Source organism: Labeo rohita, chromosome 6 (genome assembly GCF_022985175.1).
Source record: "Labeo rohita strain BAU-BD-2019 chromosome 6, IGBB_LRoh.1.0, whole genome shotgun sequence".
NCBI lineage: Eukaryota > Metazoa > Chordata > Actinopteri > Cypriniformes > Cyprinidae > Labeo > Labeo rohita.
Window position 1 is genome coordinate 28,375,757 of NC_066874.1, and position 27,320 is coordinate 28,403,076.

The following is a 27,320-nucleotide window of genomic DNA, read 5'->3' on the forward strand; positions in this document are numbered from 1 at the left end:
TTAACACACACACCCACTCAAATCACACGTAGACTCGTTGGCTGCACGTTAAGACGGTGACAGCTGAGCTCCCTGATTTTTTCCTGAATGACACACATGCACACACTCGCAAACCTGCTACACCAGAGACACTTGTCACACAAACAGGAACTTCTGTCACCTAGTTTACAGTTTACATCTCACTTTGACCTTAACTGGTGATCTAGCTGGGAGGCCTATGCTAGTGTGGTCTCAGCTGGGAGCACATGTGCATCTGGGTATAAAATCTCTCATGCATCTGGCAACACAGATAAGCTCAATGTAATGCACATTGCTGTTCTGAATAGCATGGAAAAACAACCACCTGGTTGATGTGAATTTGTGTAACTCCAACATTTTTACATGCATTTAATGTTAAGAATATTGGATACACTTGCCAAAGTGTAAGACGTGTAATCTTTGTGTGTGGGTGTGTGAAGCGATTTTGCAATTCTGGAACGATCCCAGGTTTAAAGGTTTAAAGATCCCACATTATAAGTTCACTTAAAGTGCTCTATTTTCACACACTAATTTGTACTTAATATACTAAAAATGAATGTTAGAAACATCTAAGTGTACTCAAATGTGCTAATTTTGGAACATCGTGAATATGAACTTAAATGTGTTTTTAACATACTATCTCTGTATTAAAAAAAAACATTTAGTTACAACTTGTAGTACACTTGAAACCACTAGTGTATGAAAGATGGATTGAAGTGTACTACAAGTGGTAACTTAATACATTTGTAATACAGAGATAGTATGTTAAAAGCACATTTAGTTCATATTTATGGTATCTCAAAATAGCACATTTGAGTACACCTAGATGCTCTTAAGATTATCTTAAGAACAGCTTAAGAACAATTTTTAATATATTAAGTACGAATTAGTGTGTGAAAATAGAGCATTTTAAGTACATTATGGAAGTGCACTTGTTTTTCACCTGGGGAAGTACAAGGTACTTCTTTATCTGTTGAACCAGAAATCTTTGCATTTAATATATGTGACCTTGGATCACAAAACCAGTCATTAGGGTAAATTAGTAGATTTTTTTTTTTTTTTTATTTAAGTCATCTAAAAAGCTAAATAAATAAGCTTTCCATTGATGTATGGTTTGTTAGGACATAGGGCAATATTTGGCCGAGATACAACTATTTGAAAATCTGGAATCTGAGGGTGCAAAAAAATCTTAATCGCCCTTAAAGTTGTCCAAATGAAGTTCTTAGCAATGCATATTAGTTTTGATATATTTATGGTAGGAAATTTACAAAATATCTTCATGGAACATGATCTTTACTTTATATCCTAATGATTTTTGGCATAAAAGAAAAATTAATAATTTTGACCCATATAATGTATTGCTGGCTATTGCTACAAATACACTCATGCTACCTATGAATGGTTTTGTGGACCAGGGTTACATATACCCTTATAATCTCAGACTGAAAAGAAAGGAATATATATATTTACATATATTTACAAAGTTGACTGTTTTACAAGCAAAACACAAAAAACACTGAGGCACCAAATATCAGAAGATGGCTTAATAAAATGGCACTGAAGAAAATATATATTTTAAAACAGAAATTACGCATTTAAAGACAACTGAAAGAACTTTTTTAAATTTTTGAAAACTATTATAGGATTTTGAATTTGGGGGCATTGATGAGCTTTTAAGTTTTTCCATTTTCTTTTTAATTTTAGTTCAGTTAGTAGTAATTTGGTTTTTTAATAGGTCTGTGTAGTTTTCATTCATTTTTATTTCAGATTTTTATATTTTATATTAGTTAATGTTTATTTTATTTCAAGCAACAAAGTTTTAGTTTACTTAATTTTGGTTCAGCTTTAGGAAACTGTAATAATGATTGATGGTAAGTAAGAAAAGAAGAAATATTAGCAGAAATGTCTTGTGCTAGGAAGGCCTATCTGTTTGCATACAGTATGAATGCATATATGTGTTGTTATGTTATGTTTGTGTTAGCAGAAGTGTCATTTGTTATCTACAAACACACAAACATTTTTTTAAAAATATTAGTTATGATAAAATAAATACATAAAAAGAGTTCCAGAAAACCATGCACTGAAGTATAATTATTAAATATATGTTATGGATGTTTAAGTTCCATACATAAAACATAGTCAGTATTTATTTCACAAGTTACGTCAGCATGTCAGCATTTATTTCACAAATAACCAAGAAAAAAAGAAATATTAGCAGAAATGTCTTATGCTTTTCTGTTTGCATATACAGAATGTGAATGCATATATGTGACCCTGGACCACAAAACCAGTCATAAGGGTCAATTTTTCAGAATTGAGATTTATACATCATCTGAAAGTTGAATAAATAAATGTCATTGATGTATGGTTAGGATGGGACAATATTTGGCCAAGATACAACTATTTGAAAATCTGGAATCTGAGGGTGCAAAAAAACTAAACATTGAGAAAACCGCCTTTAAAGTTGTACAAATAAAGTACGTAGCAATGCATATTACTAATCAAAAATTAAGCTTTGATATATTTACAGTATGAAATTTACAAAATATCTTAATGATCTTTACTTAATATCCTAATAATTTTTGGCATAAAAAAAAATCGATTTTGACCCACACAATGTATTTTTGGCTATTGCTACAAATATACCCATGCTACTTAAGACTTTTGTTGTCCTGGGTCACACATATACTGTCATGTTATAAGTTTGTGCTAGTAGAAGTGTCATTTGTTGCCTAAAACACAATCAAAATATTACCAAGAAAAGCTCGGAAGTTAAATGAAGTTGTGCATTCATTTATTAACATGTCTGACTACATATGCAGAAACATTAAACATGTAGAAATGTTTTGGATTCAAACAGTGATGAGTGTCTCTCGATTTACCAAGCATTCAAACAATAATAGCCATAGGAAATAACATTACATGATGGAACAGAACCTGTAGATGACTGCTAACATAAAAACAATGCTTTTGATTTACTGATGCGTGTGTAATCTAAATGATTTAGTTTGAGCTAGCATCACCAAATAGAACAATAACAACTCTTACTATTTCAGCAATATATAGTATGTATAACATGCACACATGCAGATCTTCAGTATGCATGGAAAACCGCATCCCAAAATGCTCTGCACATGACTAGACTTCCTATTTCCTTTATGACAAATTAACCGGAAGTAACAGTAACTGCAACCTATTTTCTGACTTCTTGTTTGAGCATACTATGTGATATATTTTTACACTAAAATATATTAAAAATGCCAAAAAAAAAAAAAAGTTACAAACCTGACAATCACAAGTTTGCTATTAGAGAACATTATACTAGAAACCTGTGTTGCTTGCTTTACTAACATATTTTTTAAACAGGCAGTATATGGTGCACACTGCGCAGTATTTAGTAAGCTAGTATTCATTCTGAACAATAGACTTGTTTTCAAACAGCTTTCCTAAACTCTCCCCCATCTGCCATTGGTTGAATACCCCTACCCCAAACTCACACCATTAGCATGTGCTATGTTAGGCTGGTAGGGATCAAGGGGTCAAGGTTTGACTGGTTAACATAGCCTCATTAGCCTCTGGTAGTAGATGTCGTCTGCACCATCTGGCTTCAAAGAATATCTTTCTCTTTTGACGGGCATCAACAAATGTCAGTGTACTCTGACAAAATATTTTTTTGAAAACCAATACCAGTCAAAAGTGTTTGGACAGATATTTCAGATTTTTTTTTTTTTTAAGGAAGTCTTTTTTTGCTTACCAAGCCTGCATTTATTTGATCAAAAGTACAGCAAAAACAGTACAAATTTGAAATATTAAAATAACTTTTCTATTTGAATATATTGTAAAATGTAATTTTTTGTGATTTCTAAGCTGAATTTTTAGCATCATTACTCCAGTCACATGATCATTCAAAAAGCATTTAAATCATTCTGATTTGTTGCTAAAAAAAACATATATTATTATTATTACATTGAAAACAGTTGACTATAATTTTTTCAGGTTTCTTTCATGAATAGAAAGTTCAGAAGAACAGCATTTATCTGAAATAAAAATATTTTGTAACATTATAATTGTCGCTATCATCACTTTTGATCAATTTAAAGCATCCTTGCTAAACAAAACCATTAATTTCTATCATTTTTTCCCCACGCTTTTGAATGGTATAGTGTAAAATGTTTCAAAAGCTTTTTATTTCAGGTAAATGCTGATCTTTGGATCTTTCTATTCATCAAAGAATCCCGAAAAAAAAGTACTTAACTGTTTTAAATACTGACAACAACAACAACAACAACAATAATAATAATAAAATGTTTCTTGAACAGCAAATCAGCATGTTAGAATGCTTTTTTTAAAGATAATGTGACACTGAAGACTGAAGTAATGATGCTGAAAATGTAGATTTGATCACAGGAATAAATTACTTTTTAAAATATATTCAAATAGAAAACAGTTATTTTAAATAGTAAAAATATTTCAAAATTTTACTGCTTTTGCTGTACTTAACGCAAGCTTGATGAGCAGAAGAGACTTCTTTAAAAAAAAAAATCTTCCTGTCCAAAAACTTTTGACTGGTAGTGTATAGATTGGAAACATTCAGTATTGTCTATTTGATTTTTTGTAGTGCTTTTAAAATGTACTTATGGTGTTTACTAGAAGGTTTAAAGCAGGTTCAGGGTGTTTCAGCTGATTCAGAGGATGACTTTACATTTTTCCTGAGGTGAATGGTTCTTGTTTGAATACTCTTTGCCTAAGACTCTAAAGGAAAAAAAGAAATGTGCAAAAGAGGAATACACACACATGTACACAAAGATAAGAACACCGTCTTGTAGATCACACTAATGAAATCCAATTGCTCAATATATTATGAAATCAAGCGTAAGAAGGCCTAGCCTCCTTTGTCTCCAGGTTTGTAACTCTTGTGGTTGTAAAAAACCACTGACGTGTCTTTTATGCTAGCCGTATTATTCTATTTACCTTCAACAAAACATTTTTATCCATATTATACCTTGACAACATAAATCTGTGTATAGAAAGCTTCATTTGAAGTCATTCATCCAGCACCTCTTGACAAATATCGCCCCCCTTTGGACAACAAACGACCTGAATAACAACAACAGTAGTGGATTTACATTTTCGATGTTAATTAATTAATAAATAATACAATTATGAATAAAACAATCAATAACAACTTTTTCCAAGCCTCAAAATGAATGCGTTTCTAATGTGTAGACAACCTAACTTATCAACCTGGCTTATCAACGCGGACTTCAAACCGGTACTGTCAAAGGATGCCATTGATTTAATTGTCTGTTTCACAGCAACCGCTCGCGTTTAAACCTCCCCTGTCAATATATTCCTCTGTTATGATATTTACACGTAAATAAAGGTTGTTTCAATCGCCCATCAAGCATTTTACACGTTTACGAGTTGACGTGTCATCAGTCAACGTATTTTTTAAAAACTTGAACGTTACGTCCTCAAACCACATGATTAACCGGGGGCGCGATCACGTGATCCATCTACTGGAAACGCTTGTTTGGAGGATGTCACAACTCACCAATTCACGTCGCTTGATCTGTCACCATACTGTCCAGAGGTGAATCAGGTATGTCCTCACAGTCTCTCCCTGTCAAATCCATCTTTGTACGTATGTGTCGCTCTGCCTGCAGAAATTACATGTATATTACAGTATAAAATGTTAGCTTTTTATTTGCCTGCCTGTGTCAGTTAGCCATAACAGGTGATGTCCGGATCTGTTTATGTAGGCTACTTAATGATGATATTATACTCACGTCCGCCTCTAATGCAGTGTATTTTCATATTTTAAAGGTAATAAACGTACTGCCCATCAGAAAGTGATATGGTTGCGTAATTCATTTTTTGTCATAGTGTAAATAATAAAGTTATAATTAATCAAATATATTTATATGTGACCCTGGACCACAAAACTAGACTAATTTTTTAAAATAGAGATTTATACATCATATGAAAGCTGATAAATAAGCTTTCCATAACACAATATTTGAATGCTGATACAACTATTTTGAAAATCTAGAATCTGAGGGTGCAAAAAAATCTAAATATTGAGAAAATCGCCTTTGAAGTTGTCCAAATGAAGTTCTTAGCAATGCATATTACTAATCAAAAATTACGTTTTGATATATTTACAGTAGGAAATGTACAAAATATCTTAATAGAATATGATCGTTACTTAATATCCTAATGATTCCCGATAATTTTGACTCCTACAATGTATTTTTGGTATCCGTGCTACTTATGACTGGTTTTTGTGGTCCAGGATCACGTATAAGTGTTTGAACTGACACAAGTTCATATTAATGTTTATATTGTTCAAACTATAATATCAATAGGAGGAACGACTTGAGTATGCAGCAGCTGTTTATTTAGCTCTAGTGCATCCTGTTATGCTCATTTTATAGACCTGATTGTAACAAGGAATTTTTCTATTTATTTTAAGTCTACATAGTGCGCCTATGTTTAACAATTTGCAACACCCAAATGTGCAAACAGTGCTTGCTCTGTCTAAGCATTAGGGTTGCGTGTACTCTGTCATCTTTGGCCTTCACACAAGCTCATCATGAGTTATCATGAAATCAGACTCATCCTGGTGTGTTGTTTTCTGTTCGATATATCAGAATGATTTCAGGAACTGAAACATAAACTATAGTCACCATATTGGATCCAATCTGTTTGGCCTAGTTGTGTGACCTTTCATTTCATTCAGGTCTTTTACCGTAAATGTAGTTTGTTTGTCTGTTTGTTCAGGGGCTGTTGGCTTAACCTTGAGGGATTACATTTGCAATACCGTGGTTTTTGCTTTTACATTTTATTCCCAATCAGTTCAGATACAGCATGTCAGTAGAAGATGTGACCCACCTCTTAAATTTGGGTTATCGTAGACCAACAGTATATGTATCACAATAAAACTATTATCTATTAAGCTCAAATTAACAGGATGTGATTGTGCTGAGTTATTTTAAAATAAGAAAGAAATGTAAAAAAAAATATGTTCATGGACTTTAGTATGTTAAAACATTAAAAGGCACCGTGACTTGCAGACATGACTTGTTATTACTGATCCTAACGGTTTTGTGTTGAAATATCAGTGATTATGCAGTGTTGTAATGATGATATGCTAGACTTAATTACACGTAGATTTAGATTCCTTTAGGTTTATTTAGTTTATTTTTTATGCATTAAATATATTTTATGTATCAGCAATATTTGTTAAAATGGCTGAAATACTGATGTAAGCATTATTTAATCTATAATTAAACTAAAAATGGTTTAGAATCCAGTTGAAGTTCTTAATACTTCTGAAATGTTTATTTAGGGACTAAAGTCTTATCTTGTTGCTGTGCTAACAGTTCCATATGTTTTATGTGAGGATTGAAGGTAGTTTGTATTCATCAGCGTGTTTGCAAAAGGTGTTGACTTTATACCGAGTTATAGATGGGAAATAAAGCCATTAATAAGCCAGTGAAGCAAACTTTATAATCCAGCTTCTGAATGCATTCCTTTAAGTTCATGCTTAACCATTTAAAATCTTTTTTTTTTAGAATTTGCATCAATATGTTTTTTAAACATTCTGTTTTTTTTTTTTTCTATTTAAAGGTTGGGTGTTTGATATTACAATGCTGAGGATAAAATGGGAGCTGCTGCTAATGGCCGTCATATGCTGGCAGAGAGTCCACACAGATAATCATGAGGCTAAGAAGAGTCTTGGGCATGTGACTGTGGTAGTTGTGGGTGGGACAGGTGACCTGGCCAGGAAGTACTTGTGGCAAGGCTTTTTCCAGCTCTACTCTGACCAAGTAGGCAAAGGACACACCTTCTCATTTTATGGTGGGGGCCTTTCGCCGACCGAGAAGGGGACGTCGGTGCTGTTCGAGATTTTGAAGGAGCTGGCTTGCCCTCTGGAGCTCTCTGCAGAGCGCTGTGCTTTGGTCAAAGACCAGTTCCTGCATCTTTCCAAGTATCACCAGCTGAAGACTTCTGAGGACTACGAGAAGCTCAACCAGCAGATCAAACAGCAGCTAGAACAGGAGGGTATGGTCGAAGCAGGGAGGCTTTTCTACCTCTCTGTTCCTGCTTTCGCATACGCAGACATTGCCGAGAAGATCAACAACACTAGCCGCCCACCGTCTGACGCATGGCTGAGGGTGGTACTGGAGAAGCCATTTGGTCATGACCTTTATAGCGCTCAGGCCCTTGACAAAAAACTGTCAGGTCAGCTGAAAGAAGAGGAGATGTACAGGATTGATCACTATTTAGGAAAGCAGGTACAATGTTATTTCATTAACATACACAATTTTTCAAAAATTCACAAGATTTTATGTTTTTGAAATAAGTCTCTTATGTACAAATCTGAGATTACGAAATTAAAGGAACACTACACTTTTTTTGAAAATAGGCTCATTGTCCAACTCCCCTGGAGTTAAACAGTTGAGTTTTACCGTTTTCTAATCCATGCAGCCGATCTCCGGGTCTGGCGGTAGCACTTTTAGCATAGCTTAGCATAGATCATTGAATCTAATTAGACCGTTAGCATCTCGCTTTTTTTTTTTTTTTTTTTTTTTTTCAAAAAAAAGTGGAGTGTTCGTTTAAAGTCATAATTTTATTTCGTGAAACATCATGATATATTATGACAGTAGTCAAAATTATAAAAATAAAGTCAAAATGTTTTGAGAATAAAGTCAAAATTACGAGAATAAAGTAAAATTGTTTTGAGAATAAAATCTAAATGTTTCGAGAATAAAGTCAAAATTACGAGAATTAATTCGTAGTAGTTACGAGATTAAAGTTATAATATTTTGAGAGTACATTCTTGCCTATTGCACATGTAAATGGCTCAGATTGGGAGCACCAGGAATATTCCAGTCTCAGCTTTCAAAATCTGTCAGTTTTATAGTGAAATACAAACAATTTATTTCTCTTTAATGTGGCGTGACAGATCGCTGTACTCCCCTCAGTTTAAGCGGCATGTGAATCATCTTTTCAGTTACAATGAGACATTTGTTTCATTAAATTAGGCTATATTGTTTTTTTTTTTAATTCCTTCTGATGTTCAACAATATTTTGAATTTGGACAGCAGTACCCATTTCAGCCACTAGCTGTCAATATTACATACTAAACCCTTTAAAAGAACAGCAGTTACTTGATATAGAAATCCTTTGTAACATATCCTTTGTATTTTGTAAAATCTTACTAACCCCACACTTTTGAATAGTACACATAACTACATGAGTTTTTTTTTTTTTTTTTTTTCTGTCCCTAAGGTTGTTTCTAAAATACTGCCATTTAGAAAAGAGAATAAGAAACTTCTGGACCCTATCTGGAACAAGCACCATATTGAAAGAATAGAAATTGTATTGAAGGAAACCCTGGATGCCAAAGGTACCTGTTTTGAGTTTAAATGCAAGTTTACATTCATCTTCTCAGTTTTACACTTACAATCTATCATTCATTTACAGGTCGAATCCAGTTTTATGATCAATATGGTGTCATTAGAGATGTGATCCAAAACCACCTCACAGAGGTCATGACTCTTATGTTGATGAACTTTCCTGCAAACCTGTCCAACAGCAAGGAGATACTGCAAAACAAGCTTAATTTCTTGGCTTCCCTTCAATATGCAGATAACAGTAATGCGGTGGTAGGTCAATACCAAGCTTACAATGGAGAGGTTCAGGAAGAGCTAAATAAAACAAAGGACCACTTCAGCATGACCCCCACATTTGCAGGTGAGTGAAAGAGCTTTGTAGCTATGTCATTCAGTATGTTTACATGCACACAAGAAAAATGCTTATAGCAGGTAAAAAAAGTTTAATTAAAAGTAATTGTCTTTACAGGTGTGGTCATTCATGTTGACAGTACGCAATATGAGGGTATCCCCATATTTATGACCTCAGGTAAGGCACTTGACGAACGGGTTTCTTACGCACGTGTACTTTTCAAAAGCGACGTATTTTGCGTCCAGGATCCCAACAATGTTCAATGCAAATCCAAACAGATTGTGTTTTATCTGGGTCATGGAAACCTGCAGTACCCTGCGATTCTTGTGAGCAAGAACCTGTTCAAGCCTGAACTGGTAAACAGCGGTGACTGGAAAGAGGTCACCGAATACAAAGACATAAACGTGCTGGGGTTATCACTTAGTGACTATTACATCCAGTCACCGGTCACACCCAGAGAGGCTTATTGCGAGCTGATCTCGCACGTCTTCTTTGGGCGCAAGGATAACTTTATTAGTGCTGAAGGACTCCTTGCTTCCTGGGCGTTTTGGACTCCCCTACTTGAAAGCCTGAGTCAGGTCTTTCCACGGGTGTATCCAGGTGGCGTAGCCAATGGAAACCTGCTGAACTTTCAGCTGCGGGGCCATGAGGTCGCCTATAGCCATGAAGCCGTGGTCAACGTGATCAACCCCGGTGCTGAGGACAACTTCCAGGTGATGCAAGGAAAGTACCGTAGTTCTGAAATGATATCTGCTTGGGCGCAGGAACTGGTGGAGCGCCTAGCTTCTGATCTTCTCCTTGCCGCCGAGGAGGCCATTCGTGAAGAAGGCCAGTTTCACCTGGCACTGTCTGGTGGCTCCAGCCCGGTGGCTCTGCTCCGTGCACTGGCCATTAACCTCTACACCTTTCCTTGGCGCAACACTCACATATGGCAAGTGGATGAGCGTTGTGTGCCACATACAGAATCAGGCTCAAACTTCCGGTCCATTCACGATCTCCTGCTTCAGCATATCCGCATACCCTACTTCAACATCCACCCCATGCCTGTGCATCTCACCCAACGGTTATGTGTGGAAGAGGACGGTGGTCCAACATTATATGAGAAGGAAATCACGAAACACATCAACGGCTCTAGCTTCCACTACATCCTGCTCGGCGTAGGCCAGGATGGCCACACTGCCTCGTTATTCCAAGACACCAAATTGGAAAATGACGATGAACGGTTGGTTATTCTGACAGAAAGCCCTATTAAACCACACCAGAGGATGAGTCTCACATTCACAGCTATCAATAAGGCTCGAAGGGTAGGTGTTTTAATTATGGGCAAGAACAAGCATGAACTTGTCAGTCAACTCAGCCGAATTAAGGGTGAATCACCCAAGTATCCCATTACCAAAGTACAGCCGAAGAGTGGCACTCTTATATGGTACATAGACTATGATGCATTGTTAGGATAAATGGCCTAAAGACCAGTACAAATCAGCCAGTAAAGCCACCAACCAGGGCTTATAGCTCAAATTGAATTCTGTATTGTGAATGATTGAGGAGTGTAAGTTGAAGTTTATTTTTCACAATTGAGGTGTGATGTGTGAGAGTTATTTTAATGCTGTGATAAGGACTTTGCAATTTGATTGTTATGGAATCATTGCATTATAAACAATTGACCACTTAAAATCTCAGGAACTCTAGTAGCTTACAAAAACTTTTTTTCCAAGTAATCCTTATTTGAAGATCAAACTGTGTAGAAACAATTCAGAAGAAAATTCCAAATCAAGCACTTTTTCCACATTTGTCACCAAGCAGTGATCAGATAAAACATATTTGAATGCTCTGTAATTTGACTTTTTAACTTTTTCTGTAACTGCAATTATTCATCAGACAGTCAGGTTAAATTTGAGATGAACGACCATCTGGTCGTCTTCCTTTATCAGAGCCCCCCCCTTCTTTATTGAAAGATTTAAATTAAATAGTAAAATCCAGTTCTAGGCATGATCACAAACCTCAGGTTAAGAAATCCTAATAAAACATGTATACAAACCTTGCCTAAGACGGCATATCCAGTGTTTTTAGAATCTAAACAAATGTTAATGTACTGTTTCAGCTTTAGACTGAATTGAGTTTCTATTGTTGGCCTTACTTGATAAATCCATTCCAGGACTGTATTGTTGACAGAACGTATTAGTGTCAAAGATTTTTGTCATACCTCAGAAAACAAAGGTTCATTATGTGTAGGGCAGTTGAAAAGGCACAACACCTTACAGTGGTTTTATATCTGAACACAAATGCCTTTATAAAGTCTGTTTTTATACTGTGTTGTTTAAAATCTAAGAAGCGGATGTTAGTCAGAATTACACGGTTTATGACACACTGCAGCAGTTGTTTCTGACCAGCTAGACAGCATTGTCTTATTCATAACCACCAATTTAACAGTCAAGCAGAGCAACATTACATTCCACAGGGATCTAATCATCAAATGTGAAAATGTTAATAAAACATTAAAATCAATGCATACCCATTGAAGTCCTCGCATGTATTTACACAATTTCTCATAGATTCCTATGTTAAGGTGCTTATCAATACAAAATGTATTAATACAAATCGTAGAGATTCTGTTGTGTGTATTTCAATGAACTATGTGCCTTGCTGAGTGGTTTAACATATTTGAATAAACATGTCTTGCTTTTCCACTGTGTTTTAAGGACATTTTGTTATCTGCTATTCAGCTGTATTACATGGAATCACATACATCATTTCTTATTTTGCAGTGGTTTTACAACGCAGCAATAAAATATATTTTTAAAATTATCTGTTTCTTTTTTTTTCTCTTGTAGAACGTCTTGGATTCAGAAAAGTCCAAACTGAACCCAAACAATCAAAATACAAGTTGTATATACAGTTGAAGTCAAAAGTTTACATATACCTTGCAGAATCTGCAAAATATATATTATTTTACCAAAATAAGAGGGATCATACAAAATGATCCCTCATTTACATATAGTTCACAAGAGAAAATAATAGTTGAATTTATAAAAATGACCCTGTTCAAAAGTTTACCTACACTTGATTCTTAATACTGTGTTGGTACCTGAACGACCCACATCTGTGTTTTTTTGTTTGTTTAGTGATAGTTGTTCATGAGTCCCTTGTTTGTTCTGAATTAAGTATTAAGAATCAAGTGTATGTAAACTTTTGAACGGGTCATTTTTATAAATTCAAGTATTATCTTCTCTCTTGGACTATATGCAAACGTCTTTTTTGTGAAATGTCTTATTCAGGTCAGTGCTAAATAAAAAATAACATGCATTTTGTATGATCCCTCTTATTTTGGTAAAATAATTAACATTTTGCAGATTCTGCAAGGTGTATGTAAACTTTTGACTTCAACTGTATTCATTCTGCCTACGTTTCCCCTCTCTTGCATTCTAATGTCAGTGAAAATGTGTCATTAAATAGAATCCGTTTTGACCTGTGCCTCACAATTGTCTGAAAACCAGTGAAACCATGTAAATAATAGATGCACCTGTATTGAATGTCAGTAGAAGTCTGTACAGCAGCAGTGGCTCATTTTCAACCCCCGAGGCACGTATCTCTTAACCAATGAGGAAACAGTCTGTGGACCAGGCAAAGAGCTCCTCTGACCACAAAGAAAGCTGGGTAGAGACACAAGAAAAACAATGGTTATTTTTTCCTTTAGATATATATATATATATATATATATATATATATATATATATATATATAATGATATACCAAGTATATCATTGTACCTGTTGAGAGTATGCAGGCCCAAGAGACTACCAAAGAAAATATATACAATTCTGTGATGGTCTTCGCCTGAGAAAAATAAAAAGTGATAAATATAACCTAATTTTTGCACATAAAATCATAATACCATATTTTACACTTACACACTGAGGTGCAGACAGGGTAAGAATGACTGTACAGAGTCCCTGGATAAATGCGAACAGCCCAAATAGGTGAAAAGCTACCCTGATGCTCTTGGGAACTGGGTCAGTGAGTGTAAGCGCTACAGCTAAGCCTTCAATGGCAAGAGAAGGGCTGATGATTAGCATTTCAAATTAAAAAGCAGAAAAACAAGCAAAGTAAACCATTTCTAAATCAAAATCAGATTACCTGTTGCCACAAAGGAGAACACAATGAAGGCTATGAGATTGTTCAACAGCGGCTTTTCACAATAGCGAGACGTTTTTGGCCTGTGGAAATATTACAAAATATTAGACATATCACATGAAAACATGCATAAAGAGATTAGCTTTTTATCTGTGAAACATTATAGTCACTTACCTTGACAAAACATAAAACTGTGGTGCCAGGAAAAGCACCACAAAGATGAAAAGAACAATCTGACTGCCAGAGAGAAACAAATTTGATATGTCTGTACACACACACAAAATCAAGCTTTACAACAAAGAAATGAAACAAAATAGTGTTTAGAATCTGATTAGCACTTATTTTCTAGATAGATAGATGTTGCCTTACAATTTTAACCTTTGATCTCTTGGAAGCCACCTGCTGGTCTGAAATGCTGCATGAACTAAGAAGTGGTGAAGCATTGTACCGTCACCTCAGATGATCCTATATACAGCAGAATACACTTTCATTAGCAAGTTGTGCAACTATATTGACAGGAAATTATTTAACTGGATTTTACTGAAACCTTTTAAGTATTTACAGCGTGAGGTAAATCTTATAAGTCTGAGGGAAGAAAAGTCATAGAACAATTTCAGGACTTACCAGAAAGGTCTCATGCTAGTCAGCAAAGTAGGTTAGTAGCTCTGGGGGGTTGAGAAACAAGATCATCGGTTGGGTGATATCAAATGACACCCTCTAGTGGTTAGTCTAGTTTTAGCAATTTCAAATTCTGGCCTAGAGAGTCATTTTTATTCATACATGTACTTGTTAAAAAAAAAAAAAAGGAAAATAAAGAAGTCCACTTTCAGAACAACAATTTACAGATGATCATCCAAGATGTTCATGTCTTTCTTTCTTCAGTCGTAAAGAAATTATGTTTTTGAGGAAAACATTTCAGGATTTTTCTTCATATAATGGTCTTCTATGGTGCCCCGAGTTTGAACTTCCAAAATGCAGTTTAAATGCGGCTTCAAACGATCCCAAATGCGATTGTAAATGATCCCAGCCGAGGAAGAAGGGAATATCCAGCGAAACGACCGGTTATTTTCATAAAAATAATACAATATATTTTTTAATGTCAAATGCTTGTCTTGTCGTACTCTCCCTGAACTTTCCCTGATTCTAGCTCAAGACAGTTAACGTTAGGGTATGTCGAAAAAGGGTGTTTGATCTTCTTTGCATGTTCACTTTGCAAAGACTGGGTGGGTACTTCTGCAGCAATGTAGGATGATTTTGAAATGATTTTTGAAGTTGAGGGAGAAAATACGATTGGAGTTTTTCGACATACCCTAACTGTCTTTAGTCAGAATACACAGAGTTCATGGAGAGCAAGACAAAAGGAGCGTTTGAGATGAGATTAAAAAGTATTTTGTATTTTTTTTTACTGAAAATAACCGATCGTTTTACTAGAGACCCTTTTTCCTCGGCTGGGATCGTTTACAAACACATTTGGGATCGTTTGAAGCTGCATTTAAACTGCATTTTATAAGTTCAAATTCGGGGCACTATAGCAGTCCATTATATGGAGAAAAATCCTGAAAAAAATCCTGAAATCCTGAAATGACTGAAGAAAGAAGGACATGAACATCTTGCATGACAAGGGGGTGAGTACATTATCTGTAAATTGTTGTTCTGGAAGTGGACTTCTCCTTTAAAATTTATACATCAGTTGAATAGATAAGATTTCCATTGATGTATGGTTTGTTAGGATTGGACAATATTTGGCCGAGATACAACTATTTGAATATCTGGAATCTGAGAGTGCAAAAAAAAATAAAATAAAATATTGAGAAAGCGCCTTAAAGTTGTCCAAATTAAGTTTAGCAATGCATATTACTAATCAAAAATTAAGTTTTGATATATTTACGAAAATATCTTAATGGAACATCTTTACTTAATATCCTAATGATTTTTGGCATAAAAGAAAAATCTATAATTTTGTCCCATACAGTGTATTGTTGGCTATTGCTACAATTGTTTTAATTACAGCTTCACAAAATCATTTTAAAGGATTCACATACCTTATTTCCCACTTTAAAGCTTTTAAATTAATCATGGCATGAAAAAGTGAGGAATAATAGCGTAATTCTTTTATGTGTTATGTGTTAATAACTGTCATTTAACATATTTTTTATTATTGTACTGTAATTAGAAACCCATCTTTTCAGAAAACAATGACTTTTAGTCATTTTGATTTTGGTCTGTTCATCACAAAAGACTTACTTTTATGGTGTCTTTTATTTATTATGAACCTTCACTCCCCACATTCACAATGAGTAAATGATGACTGAATTTTCAGTGTGAAAAACTCATATGAGAACTAAATCCTCCTCTGTCTAGCCTCAGGATGACCTCTGAAGCACCTCCCAGATGAGAAGGTCAAGAAAAGATGCCTGTCTGCATGAGAGTTAAAGAAATCTATCATTCTGATAGAAAATAATCTATCTGGCTTTTTGAAAAAGCAAGAAGAAAAAGCAGCATACCACATTGTAAATGAAAGATACTGAAATGACCTCAAACCCACTGGGCATCTCTGACATTGCTAAATTCTTGCCAAACTGTTGTGCCAGTTCAATCCACTGCCAAAGCAACATGTGTCTTTCGATTTTACATTGTTCTCTTTGAATTCCCACAGGACATACGCAATTAGTGTGTAAAAGTTATGTTCCGCCTCAGAGAACAACCCCTCTGACCAAGCCTCTAAAATAGCTTTTGTGTCCTAGGAATCACCCCTGCCCCATATTACTACACGCAGAGACCTGCTGTGAAATACAACGCACCACATCTGCTTCTCTCATTTCCACACATGAACCTTTAAATTCCAGCTTCTAGGTTCAAGCGTTTCAGAAACGCCTCAGGATCAACATCAAGCATGCCTGCAAACTACAGTGGAACGTGGGACATAGTGGACAATCAGAACTTTGAAGCTTACATGGTGGCTCTTGGTGAGTATGTCATTCATTGCATTTCTCAGGGTTTTCATATTTTACATATGAAGAGTTCAGATGCAAAACTAGTTAAATCCATCTTTAAAAAATGCATTTTTATCAGGCTCAGATGTATAGGTTTCTATGTAAGTACCGGTACTTTTGATTGGGCTGAGGCTGGTATTTTAGCGAGTTTGAAGAAAAAGTATTTGATGGATGTATAATATGTGTCGAGAGCATTTACTCAGTATCATTATCTCATTTTTGACCGAGATGGTTTTTAACTTTGCATCTGAACTCTTCAAAGTATTTTACACACATATGTACAGTTGGTATTTTAATATTTGTATATTTTAAATACACTTTTTTTTTTTTTTTTTTTTTACATTTTTTGTTTAGTTGTTATTTTATTTCTTACTATTGTGAATGTATTTACTAAGAATATGGATTTAACCTTGTGCAATGTAATATATGTAACACAGGAATTGATTTCGCCACCCGAAAGGTAGCGAGAATGCTAAAGCCACAGAAGGTTTTTGAGCAAGACGGAGACTCTTTCATCATTAAAACTTTTACAACTTTCCGAAACTACTCCTGTTCATTCAAAATCGGTGAAGAATTTGAGGAAATCACCAAAGGACTGGACAACAGAAAATGCCAGGTGGAAAACACACACATGCACACAGCCACACGAGAAATATGCAATGAGTTTTCTGTGCCAGAATTGAGAAATACTGCTAATATTTTTTTTTTCTACAGACAACGGTCAACTGGGACAACGACAAACTTGTGTGTGTGCAGAAAGGAGAAAAGAAGAACAGAGGATGGACACACTGGATGGAGGGAGACACTCTTTACCTTGTGAGTCAAACGTAGGCCTTAAAATTGCAATTGCAATTTTCAGATAAAATATATATACCACATAAATAACTTAATTTTTCTTTTTCTTAAAGGAACTTAGATGTGAAGACCAGGTCTGCAAGCAAACCTACAAAAAAACAGCTTGAAGCATGGTGTTGAACTGAAATTCTTGGATGTTTATTGACAAATAATGACATACAGATGGTTTCAACATCAACTGATTCTCAATCAAGTGAACATAACATTACAAAAAAGTGGGGGAAACGTATTAAACAACACAGAAAACCTCCATTATTCAAGAGGAAAGCAAGAGTGCCTCCAAAATATGTCTTGTGAGCATCGTCACTTGTAGCAGTTTAAAGAGATTTGCCAAACAACTTTGTTTCTATTTTAAAAATGTTATGTTTTAATAATAAAAAAAAAAAAAAAAACAGAAAATGGCTTATATTTGATACGTTTATTATAAGTGCTACTGCAATTATTTCTTTGAGATCATTATGTTGTGACTTTTCCTTTTTGATTCAAAGTTCTAAACAAATATTTAAGTAGGGGGGACTGAGACCGGTTGCCACAGTTTTTATACATTTTGTTAATTCTTGACTAAAATGTTGTGCAATTATGTTAACCAGCCCCAGTACATGTGTTGTGTCGTGTTGCGTGATGTGGCAATGGCTGCCACAGCACTGAATGCTTTAGTTTTAGGGAAACAACAACCAGAAATAATCACTTGTAACTTTCCCATGCGACATCATAATATACTGAAGAACTATCCTTAAAAGAAACATATTTATTTCGATTTTCTTTATCGTGACTGACATTCGCTCCACAACAGTAGGAGGCGCTGATAAACAGTGACGCCATCACTGCAACGTGAAGAACACACAATTCGCGCAATTTTTGTAATGGTTAAAAGCACAGAGTTGGGCTTCAGTTTATTTATCTAACGTTACTGAAAATGGATGAGGACGAGGCACAAAAACAGGTTATAACTTTAAAACCGATTGACATGCTAATGCGTAATGTTTCGTCATAATCTTATACACATTTTAAAACCCTGTTCGGGTATTTTCTCTCACATTTCCAGTATTTATGTGCTTTTAGAGACTTAAAGCGGCTGTGCATTATACTGTCGGCTGTCTGTGCCAAAACATCGCCGCGGACTGCGAGAAACAAATCACTAAACAGACAATAGCAGCTATTGCGGAGACAGCGTTCAGACAGTGCGGTAAGATTTGATTATGTGACATGTATATTTAGTGAATTTAAACGATATTTATTCACGCTCCTTCTGTGTCTTACCTCTAGATATATTTGCCAAGGACTTGGAAGCGTTTGCGAGGTAAGTCAACTTAAACGTGAACCCTCAAACGTAGTTTACTCTCAGTAATTAAGCACGTAATGAAGATGCTTCGGTTATCCTTAATGTTTGCAGACATGCTAAAAGACACACAGTTACAGTGGACGATGTAAAGCTGACAGCGAGGAGAACCACTGCACTGGTAGGATGATTTCAAAAATAAAACATATTCATGTATTTATTATATATATTTATATATATAATACATATATTAATGTTTTTGCAATTTATTTGCAAGGCCTCTAACAATAAGAGAAGGAATTTTAACAGTTAAGGTGATTGTATTCAGAGGTCTTTTATAAAATTATGATTAAAAAAAAAAAAAATTAAAGCATTTTTATACACTATTTACCAGTCAAAAGTTATCGGACAGTAAGATTTTTTATGTTTTTAAGGAAGTCTCTTCTGCTCATCAAGCCTACATTTATTTGATCCAAAGTAGAACAAAAAACAGAATTTTGAAATATGTTTACAATGTAAAATAACTGATTTCTATATGAATTGTAATTTATTCTTGTCATTTTAAAGCTGAATTTTAGCATCATTACTTAAGTCATATGATGCTTTAGAAATCATTCTGTTCTGCTTTGCTGCTCAAAAAAACATTTATTATTATTATTATGTTAAAAACAGCAGAGTAGAATTTTTTTCAGGTTTCTTTGATGAATAGAAAGTTCAGAATAGCATTTATCTGAAATAGAAATCTTTTGTAACATTATAAATGTTTATATCATCACTTTTGATAATTTTAAAGCATCCTTGCTAAATAAAGTAGTAATTTCTATTAGTATTAATAAAAGTATTAATTTCCCCCAAAATTATATCGACTCCAAGCTTTTGAAGCATTTTTGGTATAATGTATAATGAGCTTTTTATTTTATTTTAGATAAATGCTTTCTATTCAAAGAATCCTAAAAATATATATACTCAACTGTTTTAAATATTAATAATAATAATAATAATAAAAATGTTTCTTGAACAACAAATCAGCATATTAGATTGATTTCTGAAGGATCATGTGACACCTGAAGACTGTAATAATGATGCTGAAAATCTGGCTTTGATCACAGGAATAAATTACATTTTAAAATAACTAAAAATAGAAAACAGCTATTTTAAATAGTAAAAATATTTCACAGTATTACTGCTTTTGCTGTATTTTGGATCAAATACATGCAGGCTTGGTGAGCATAAGTGTCTTATTTAAAAGAACACTAAAAATCTTAGTATCCAGAAACTTTTGACTGTTATACCATTCATGTAATTCTATAAATTTGTTAAAAAAAAAACAAATAAATAAATAAATAAAACAAACCAAGTCTAAATATGAAATGCTAATATTTAAATCTATAAATTGTTTAGGTAAATTATATTAACTTCTCAAATGTATTAACATGATTTTTTAAAATTCTTTTTAGTTCATATGTAATTACATTATATTTCATATAAAAAAATAATAATTAACTATTTGCAAGTTACAAGGAAATGTTGCCATTTAAGTGCTTTTAGATTTTACAGTTCTATCAAATGAGTGAAAAACATTGTATGCTCCTACACCTTCACAGTACAACTACATTCAGCAGAAAAGTGAAGAACTGGCTTTGAACAACCAAGAACTGAAGGAGAAGAGGAAGAAAAATGCTGCCAAGAGGAAGAGCAAAGACATGGAAGCTGAGGAGGAGAATGAGCTTGAAGACTGAACAAAATAAATGTAGAAATCTTAATTATTCACATAATTGGTTTTTGCATGTAGTAAAACAGCTGTGCATGTAAGATATTTGTAAATAAATAACATTCAATACTAAACACCAATCATTTTTTGACTCAAACATGAGTTCATTTGTGTTTATTGTAATAAACATCTTTGTTGAGAATATGAATCTCTACGAAACAATACAGATTTTTAAATGATACATTTAAAAAACATGGACCTTGAAAAAAAGTACTTTAACCTATGCCTGTATTTTAATACAACGAGCCGCTTTCTTGAAACCAGATCAAGCCTAATAAAATACAGGTTTGAACGGTTCAAAGAAAAGCGCTCATTCTGAAGCATCTATCACATTTTGCTAGAGTCTACCGTGTCCGTGGCCGTTACCAGAGATGCAGAACCACAGCATCCTCCATCTTCCTCCATCCCCAAACGGACTTCCCGCCTGGGGTTGAGTTGCGGCCAGCCATATTCCAGGCCCCTAAACGTGTGAATTCAATTAGTCGTGTGGCATTTGCTGTCAAACATCACGTGACAAACCAGTATGAGAAAAGATCAATCTATTCAAATTAGTTTTATTGAAGCACTCCCTTCATTTGACAAGTCATATAAAATGCCTTTGAAAACACTGAGCGACGTTATCTAGAGGGAAACTCCACAAACATACACAGCACTCAACATACAGGTCGCACTTACACCATCACTCATGTTTTTCCCCCCTCAGTGTCCACTGAAGATGTCATCCACATCAAAGTTCACACTTACAGGTCAAGTTACAAGGAAATAAAGCACACACACCATACAGCATTCAGATGGGATTATAGAAGCAAGACAAAGTATGCATCATCATCATCATCATCACAACATTCCACTAACTATATAAGCACATTGTCAGTATACTAAAGGAGAAAAGCAAAACGGGGGATCTAGGGAGACCAAAAGAAAACAAATCCATGAGGTACACGTACTAAATGTCCGTCAATTTGGGCTCAATTAAAAGGGGGAAGCTGGGAAGTATCAGCAGCTCTCATTCACACGCTCACCAAACCCACCCACTGCAGTCACATTTGGGCTCGTTCATCGCACTCGCAAGTCTTTTCGTTCGTGCGCTCCACACTTTCTTCGCTCACTCGCAGCCTTCTCACTCTTCGCCATCACCAATCGCACTCAAGGGTTGTTTAAAAAAAACGTCACTTTCTGCGCACTTCTTGTCTTAAAAAGTGGATTAAAAAAAGGAGACACCCACCGTGTCAGCGAGCCGTGCGATGAGAGCATATAGACATGGGGAGGAAGGTGACACACTGTGCTGCCATAGAGGGCGCTCTTCCCAGGCAAACCCCACAGATGTCAACTGCAGAAGAGATTTTGATGAAGGCTTGTTTTAAAGGGTTTCCATAAAACTGGACTGAAATAAAGCTGAACTTAAAATACGTTCAGGTTTCAACCAGATTCTTTCCAATGCAAGTTTCTGTTTTACTTTGTCCTACGTAATGATAAATGTACTGAAAATATGATGCAATTCTCATGCGTTTCCACAGGTTGAACAACATGCATTATAAGAATCCAGTTGAAATGCTTTGTTTGCATCGACCAAGACAATACAACATTGGGCGAAAGAAAACATAACACCAAAGATGGTACATTAACGTAGCACCCTTGTTAACATCTCACTTCAAATCCCATTCAGTGTACAAAACATTCTTTTTTTTTTTTTTTTTGTCCCCAGACTCCCTTTTCACCCATCCCCACTCCCAAACACACGTGACGAGATAAGTCTCTCGGAAAATACTTACCAAACACGCTAGAAATACCGACACTTCAAACACAAAGCGGCTTACATACCCCACCCGGACGACTTGGACTCCATACTAGAGCCAAAGCTGGAGTTAAACCCACTACCGCTAGAGTTAGAGCCGGAGCCCCAGCCGAGAGCGGCCGAGCTGCTGCTGTAGTTGCTGTTGCCCGAGCTGTACGTTTGGGCCTGGTCCCGAGTGGAACTTGTGCCGCTCGTGCTCGTGCCAGATGTTGCCGACTGACTCTGCTGCGCTAACATTCCCATCATACCCCAACTGCTCTGCAGGGCAGCCTGGGCGGCTGCCATCATGGCTGGGTTGAGGTTGAAATTGCCGAAATTTCCCAAGCTGCTGGAGCTACCCCCCATGCCGCTACGGCTGCCTCCGAAACCCTGACCTCCGAACCCGTTCCCAAAGCGCCCTGCCCGCTCCATCATCTGCCTAGTGTTGTTGTGTTTCGGCTCAGCATTGGAAATGTGCACGCTGACGCCCTTGATGATCAGATCTTCTCCGCAAAGGGAGGCGGCAACCTGGAGGAAAGATAGAATATCTTAATTATGCACAAACACCTGATTTTTCCATTCAGAATATAGAATATTCCTGCATTCCAGAATGCTACAAATGTACAGGCAAATTTTGTATGAAAAAAAAAAAAAAAAAAAAAAAAAAAAAAAATACACACACCACAAACTCTTGAATTGAGCAGATTCACACAAAAAGCGAATTAAACTTGTCAGGCTGTATCTTGCATTAAAGCATGCAAATTTCATTTTTGTTGGAAAAAGAACTTCCGCTGGCAGTTGTATGGCTGTCACTAACTATTATTTTGGTAATCGCATAATTGGACAATTATTCTGACTGAGTAATTCAATGATTCTTCTGACGATAATCGGATAATTATGATTTTTTTTTTAGCAATAAAAATAGACCTAAGTGAACAACAGCCTTTGAAATTACATAAAATACAAATATAATTAGCAATGAGGCAATAATAAATTAGTTCAAATTAAGTATTAAAATCAAGTAATCATATGGTTTTACTGCACGATCGAATCCATGTTTAATATTGATTAAACAGCAGTTAATTCAAACGTCCATTTAATCTTTAATATCTGGCCATTTCTTTATGACAGAAATGCTACAGCCACTGTAATTTTTTGAATGTGGACATCAAAACTCTGAGCAAGGTTTAAACATTTATTTTGAAATCATGATGAACAGATATATTGAACAGACATAGAATATTGAGAAAGATATTGATGTGTTCTCCTGTGTTTGCGTAGGTTTATAAATGATTTACCTCACAAATCTGATGGCACATGTTGCATTCCCAGAGGAACGTTATAATAAACCCACAGCAATATGCAGAGATGGAGTTTGAAACACTCCATACATGTAAAAGATAATAGTTAGTGTGGAACAGCATTTACTGTGAACGGAGCCGCTTTGAGACGCACGTACATAACTAACATGCATGTAAATAATTAAAGCGCATATAGTAAACCTGCATCATATATATTTGATGAATCATGGCGTTTGTGAATTTACAACATCATTATGTTTTATTATGATTTTTAAATAGGTTTAATACATCATGCAGCCAGGGAAATCAGTCTAATAACGCGTTTCATGGATTCTCGCCCATTGAAATGCACCACTTCTGGTATTTTGCCAGTTATTCAACACGGCCAAAATGCAATCAAGGATTTTTTTTGTTTGTTTGTTTGTTTTTTTATAAATCGAGTACTTCGGATTGTGAAAGCCCTATGCAGTTTTTTTTTGGAACAGTGGTTTAATCGCTGGTTTATTACCTAAAATCAATGTGAAAACAGCAATAGCTTACCTGGTCATCTGCAAAGGTGACAAAAGCGAACGCTCTGAAGGGTTTAGGAATGAAAACATCTGTGACCTCCCCATACTGCATGAAGAACTGACGGAGCTCATCAGCGGTCATGTCCTCTGTGCAACGGCCCACAAACACTTTCCTGCTCCTCATTGGCTCATCTGGGCCTTGCTGTTAAATAATCAAACAGATCACTTAGTTTAGCACCACAAAAAGAGAAAACCTGACATTTCTTTCATAAACAGCTAACTGATTTAAAAATGTATATACAATTCATCATATACACTACAGTGCAAATACTGGAGGTCAGTTAAACTTTTTTTTAAAGAAATTCATACTTTAATTCAGCTAAGTTGCATTAAATTGATCAAAAGTGACAAAAGACATCAATGATGATACAAAAATTTATTTTGAAAGTATAATTGTTTAAAAGAAATAATATTAAGCAGTGCAGCTGTTGATAGAACATTGATGATGATAATAATGATAATAATAATAATAATAAAAGTGTTTTGTTAGCATCAAATCGGCATATTTGAATGATTTCTGAACACTGAAGACTGGAGAAATGGCGACTAAAAATTCAGCTTTGATTTTTACAGGAATAAATTACATTTTAAAATACACTCAAATAGAAAACAGGTATTTTACACTATAATAATAATATTTTACGATATTACGGTTTTACTGTGTTTTTGATCAAATAAATGCAACCTTTGTGAGCATAAGAGGTTTCTTTCAAAATGTCAGTGTTTAAAATCAAAAAACACTAACCTTTGAGTTGGGTAGTTTGCAGTCACACCACCTGCCATCAATCATGTGCCGCTGTGACATCACCTTACTCTGAGACTCCCACTCTGCAAACCTCACAAACCCAAATCCTTTTGAATTTCCCGTCTTCACGTCCCGCTTAACCTAACGTAACAGAATCAAGTCAAGAGCTCCATTCATACCAGATCTGACTGACAGCTGAGCCCATTTCTATTTTTAATAGCCACATAAAAAGTTAGAAACATTAGACACAGAGACAGAAATCATGGATAGCTTTCACCAAAATATAGCAGTACAAAGACCATCCCAGCTGTAGTATTGTATTTATACCAGCATGCCTTACCTGTACCATGATGACTTCCCCGAACGTACTGAAATAGTCTTTTAAGTCTTGTTCTGTAGTCTTCCACGGCAGACCCAGCACAATCAGATCTGAAGTCTTCTGATCTCCTCTCTTGATCTTCGTTGCAGATGAAGCGTCGATCTCATCCATCTTCCTCTTATTATCTGGCAGAACCGTTTCTAGAATAGAAAAGTTCACTTGTTCACGCATCCACAGAATGACAATCACCTTTCATGCAACAAAAACAACCCCATTAAATTAGAATGACCTGGATTTTTTTTTATAGCTAAAGATGAAAATACTAAAAAACAGATATTTCATCACCTGTGCTCAACTTTAGATATTATGACATATAGCCTCAGTGTTAAAGTATACATACATAAATTAACCCTGAAATGCATAATGACCTCTATTTTTGGCCCATCTTTCTAGGGGAAGAAGTAAGCTTTAATAATGTCACTTCATATCATAAAACGTGCTTCTGACAATTATTAGCAAGCTTTTTCATATCTATATTCTAAATTAAGTCACAGGTTTATTCGTAATGACCACACGACCTACCTTTGGGGTAATTGACCACATAGACCAGGTTTCCCCAGCCATTCTCGGGGGCATGCAGGACTCCATCTACAAGGCGAACTCCCCTCATGCACTGAGACACCGGGCTGCGGTAACGCAGGCCACAAGCCCCTGGAAACTGAGCGGCCACCGTGGACAGCAGTACCGTGCCGTCGTCCTCCGACGGGATCTCCATCGGCTCCTCGTTCTCCTCCTCCGCGACGCGAATGTACATCTCGGCCATCTCTCCTCAGTCGAGCTGTTGGTGAGTAAATGGTATAATTAGTGGCGATTCCTTCGTAAAAGACTCGGTTACCTTGATTCATGAATTTGACAGTTTTCCTGTCTTTGAAGACTGGCTATAGCGAACCAATAGCAATCGAGTGCAGGTTGTGAAGGCGCAATATCATTGGTCGAACGTGACAAACGACCACGCCCCCTTCACTAAACGAGTGTTTTATGAATGAGATTTAAACAGCACTAAACCAGATGTCTCGTTTGTGAACGAAATACGTTATTGAAACTCACAATTTAGGCTATTATTGTTAAAAAAAAAACTGCGTTTTTTTTGTAATTATGTCCATGATGCTTAAATACTATGGAGTCTCTTGGTAGATATGTAGGAACGAATTTTAATATACAATAACAACAATAACGTACTTCAGTTTCGCTAAGCGAATAATTCAATGACTTCTCATCACTAAAAATACCAAAAGTGTCACTGAACAAATCTTCTAAAAGAACCGATTCAAACGATTCGAATCACTGAGATGAATCAAAATCCCTTCCACTAGTTGTAACGCGAGCTGACGGCTTCAATACCTACCGCGTGAAAACAACTCGCGAATCCTTATTGCTTAGCAACAGTAAAATACGACCTCAAAAGTCCACTAATAGGTCGACATGCGCTGTAGATACACATTAATGTATGCGTTATGGTGAAAACACTAAAATAACATTACCAATGAACAATTGCTCGGATCCAGATAATCCTTTGTTAGCGCCACCAGCAGCAGCGCTCCTCCTTCAGAAAAAATGTGACTGCCAGGAATGAATGAGGCAGTGAGCACAACTCTCACGAAGAATGACACTCTCAGCAGTGTCAGTTTCCGCCTTGTTTAGAATAAAGAAAACAATACAATCTCTCTATGTAATATTAAGACAATAATATTCCGTTTTATACAACTCATGCGACACTATTTTCGTATCAAGATGGCATTACCTAAGTCATGA

At 35.5% G+C, this 27,320-nt stretch overlaps 5 protein-coding genes across 7 annotated transcripts; 3 read left to right on the plus strand and 2 right to left on the minus strand.

The window, feature by feature from the left end:
• The first annotated feature begins 5,513 nt into the window (after positions 1-5,513).
• On the plus strand, positions 5,514-12,576 carry h6pd (hexose-6-phosphate dehydrogenase (glucose 1-dehydrogenase)). The gene is made up of 5 exons (XM_051112482.1): positions 5,514-5,620; positions 7,651-8,318; positions 9,316-9,433; positions 9,511-9,780; positions 9,889-12,576. The coding sequence occupies exons 2-5, from the start codon at positions 7,671-7,673 to the stop codon at positions 11,226-11,228; spliced, it is 2,376 nt and encodes a 791-aa protein (XP_050968439.1). The 5' UTR covers positions 5,514-5,620; positions 7,651-7,670; the 3' UTR covers positions 11,229-12,576.
• On the minus strand, positions 8,136-21,261 carry LOC127166863 (uncharacterized). The gene is made up of 9 exons (XM_051112485.1): positions 21,167-21,261; positions 14,527-14,567; positions 14,272-14,367; positions 14,077-14,139; positions 13,906-13,985; positions 13,680-13,810; positions 13,539-13,605; positions 13,292-13,421; positions 8,136-8,270 (listed from the first exon to the last, which is right to left on the minus strand). The coding sequence occupies exons 3-8, from the start codon at positions 14,343-14,345 to the stop codon at positions 13,339-13,341; spliced, it is 498 nt and encodes a 165-aa protein (XP_050968442.1). The 5' UTR covers positions 14,346-14,367; positions 14,527-14,567; positions 21,167-21,261; the 3' UTR covers positions 8,136-8,270; positions 13,292-13,338.
• On the plus strand, positions 16,650-18,017 carry rbp7b (retinol binding protein 7b, cellular). The gene is made up of 4 exons (XM_051112486.1): positions 16,650-16,868; positions 17,333-17,511; positions 17,610-17,711; positions 17,804-18,017. Exons 1-4 carry the CDS (start codon positions 16,796-16,798, stop codon positions 17,855-17,857), a joined length of 408 nt encoding a protein of 135 aa, XP_050968443.1. The 5' UTR covers positions 16,650-16,795; the 3' UTR covers positions 17,858-18,017.
• Positions 17,854-27,320, minus strand: tardbpb (TAR DNA binding protein b). 3 transcript variants are annotated; one of them, XR_007827937.1, is made up of 7 exons: positions 27,050-27,320; positions 26,091-26,346; positions 25,530-25,708; positions 25,190-25,330; positions 24,416-24,586; positions 22,026-23,102; positions 17,854-21,260 (listed from the first exon to the last, which is right to left on the minus strand). XR_007827937.1 is itself a non-coding variant. In XM_051112483.1 (6 exons), exons 2-6 carry the CDS (start codon positions 26,329-26,331, stop codon positions 22,614-22,616), a joined length of 1,221 nt encoding a protein of 406 aa, XP_050968440.1. In that variant the 5' UTR covers positions 26,332-26,346; positions 27,050-27,320; the 3' UTR covers positions 21,339-22,613. The 3 variants fall into 3 exon arrangements, 1 of the variants encoding a protein (XP_050968440.1); XR_007827938.1 differs by lacking the exon at positions 27,050-27,320 and having other exon boundaries at positions 25,530-25,757; positions 26,091-26,302; XM_051112483.1 differs by lacking the exon at positions 17,854-21,260 and having other exon boundaries at positions 21,339-23,102.
• cenps (centromere protein S) lies at positions 18,555-20,768 on the plus strand. Its single transcript, XM_051112487.1, has 5 exons — positions 18,555-18,693; positions 18,813-18,936; positions 19,017-19,050; positions 19,144-19,210; positions 20,634-20,768. The coding sequence occupies exons 1-5, from the start codon at positions 18,667-18,669 to the stop codon at positions 20,766-20,768; spliced, it is 387 nt and encodes a 128-aa protein (XP_050968444.1). The 5' UTR covers positions 18,555-18,666.

Bases quoted from the DNA above. Each gene is read 5' to 3' on its own strand.
- h6pd (XM_051112482.1), top strand. From the start codon at position 7,671: ATGCTGAGGATAAAATGGGAGCTGCTGCTAATGGCCGTCATATGCTGG. The intron at 8,319-9,315 runs GTACAATGTTAT...TCTGTCCCTAAG, and splicing joins ATCACTATTTAGGAAAGCAG to GTTGTTTCTAAAATACTGCC. The intron at 9,434-9,510 runs GTACCTGTTTTG...ATTCATTTACAG, and splicing joins GGAAACCCTGGATGCCAAAG to GTCGAATCCAGTTTTATGAT.
- LOC127166863 (XM_051112485.1), bottom strand. From the start codon at position 14,345: ATGCTTCACCACTTCTTAGTTCATGCAGCATTTCAGACCAGCAGGTGG. The intron at 13,811-13,905 runs GTAATCTGATTT...TTGCCATTGAAG, and splicing joins GTTCTCCTTTGTGGCAACAG to GCTTAGCTGTAGCGCTTACA. The intron at 13,422-13,538 runs GTACAATGATAT...GTCTCTACCCAG, and splicing joins GGCCTGCATACTCTCAACAG to CTTTCTTTGTGGTCAGAGGA.
- rbp7b (XM_051112486.1), top strand. From the start codon at position 16,796: ATGCCTGCAAACTACAGTGGAACGTGGGACATAGTGGACAATCAGAAC. The intron at 16,869-17,332 runs GTGAGTATGTCA...TATGTAACACAG, and splicing joins AGCTTACATGGTGGCTCTTG to GAATTGATTTCGCCACCCGA. The intron at 17,512-17,609 runs GTGGAAAACACA...TTTTTTCTACAG, and splicing joins TGGACAACAGAAAATGCCAG to ACAACGGTCAACTGGGACAA.
- cenps (XM_051112487.1), top strand. From the start codon at position 18,667: ATGGATGAGGACGAGGCACAAAAACAG. The intron at 18,937-19,016 runs GTAAGATTTGAT...TCTTACCTCTAG, and splicing joins GACAGCGTTCAGACAGTGCG to ATATATTTGCCAAGGACTTG. The intron at 19,051-19,143 runs GTAAGTCAACTT...TAATGTTTGCAG, and splicing joins GACTTGGAAGCGTTTGCGAG to ACATGCTAAAAGACACACAG.
- tardbpb (XM_051112483.1), bottom strand. From the start codon at position 26,331: ATGGCCGAGATGTACATTCGCGTCGCGGAGGAGGAGAACGAGGAGCCG. The intron at 25,709-26,090 runs GTAGGTCGTGTG...TTTCTATTCTAG, and splicing joins TGTGGTCAATTACCCCAAAG to AAACGGTTCTGCCAGATAAT. The intron at 24,587-25,189 runs GTTAGTGTTTTT...ATTATTTAACAG, and splicing joins GCAAACTACCCAACTCAAAG to CAAGGCCCAGATGAGCCAAT.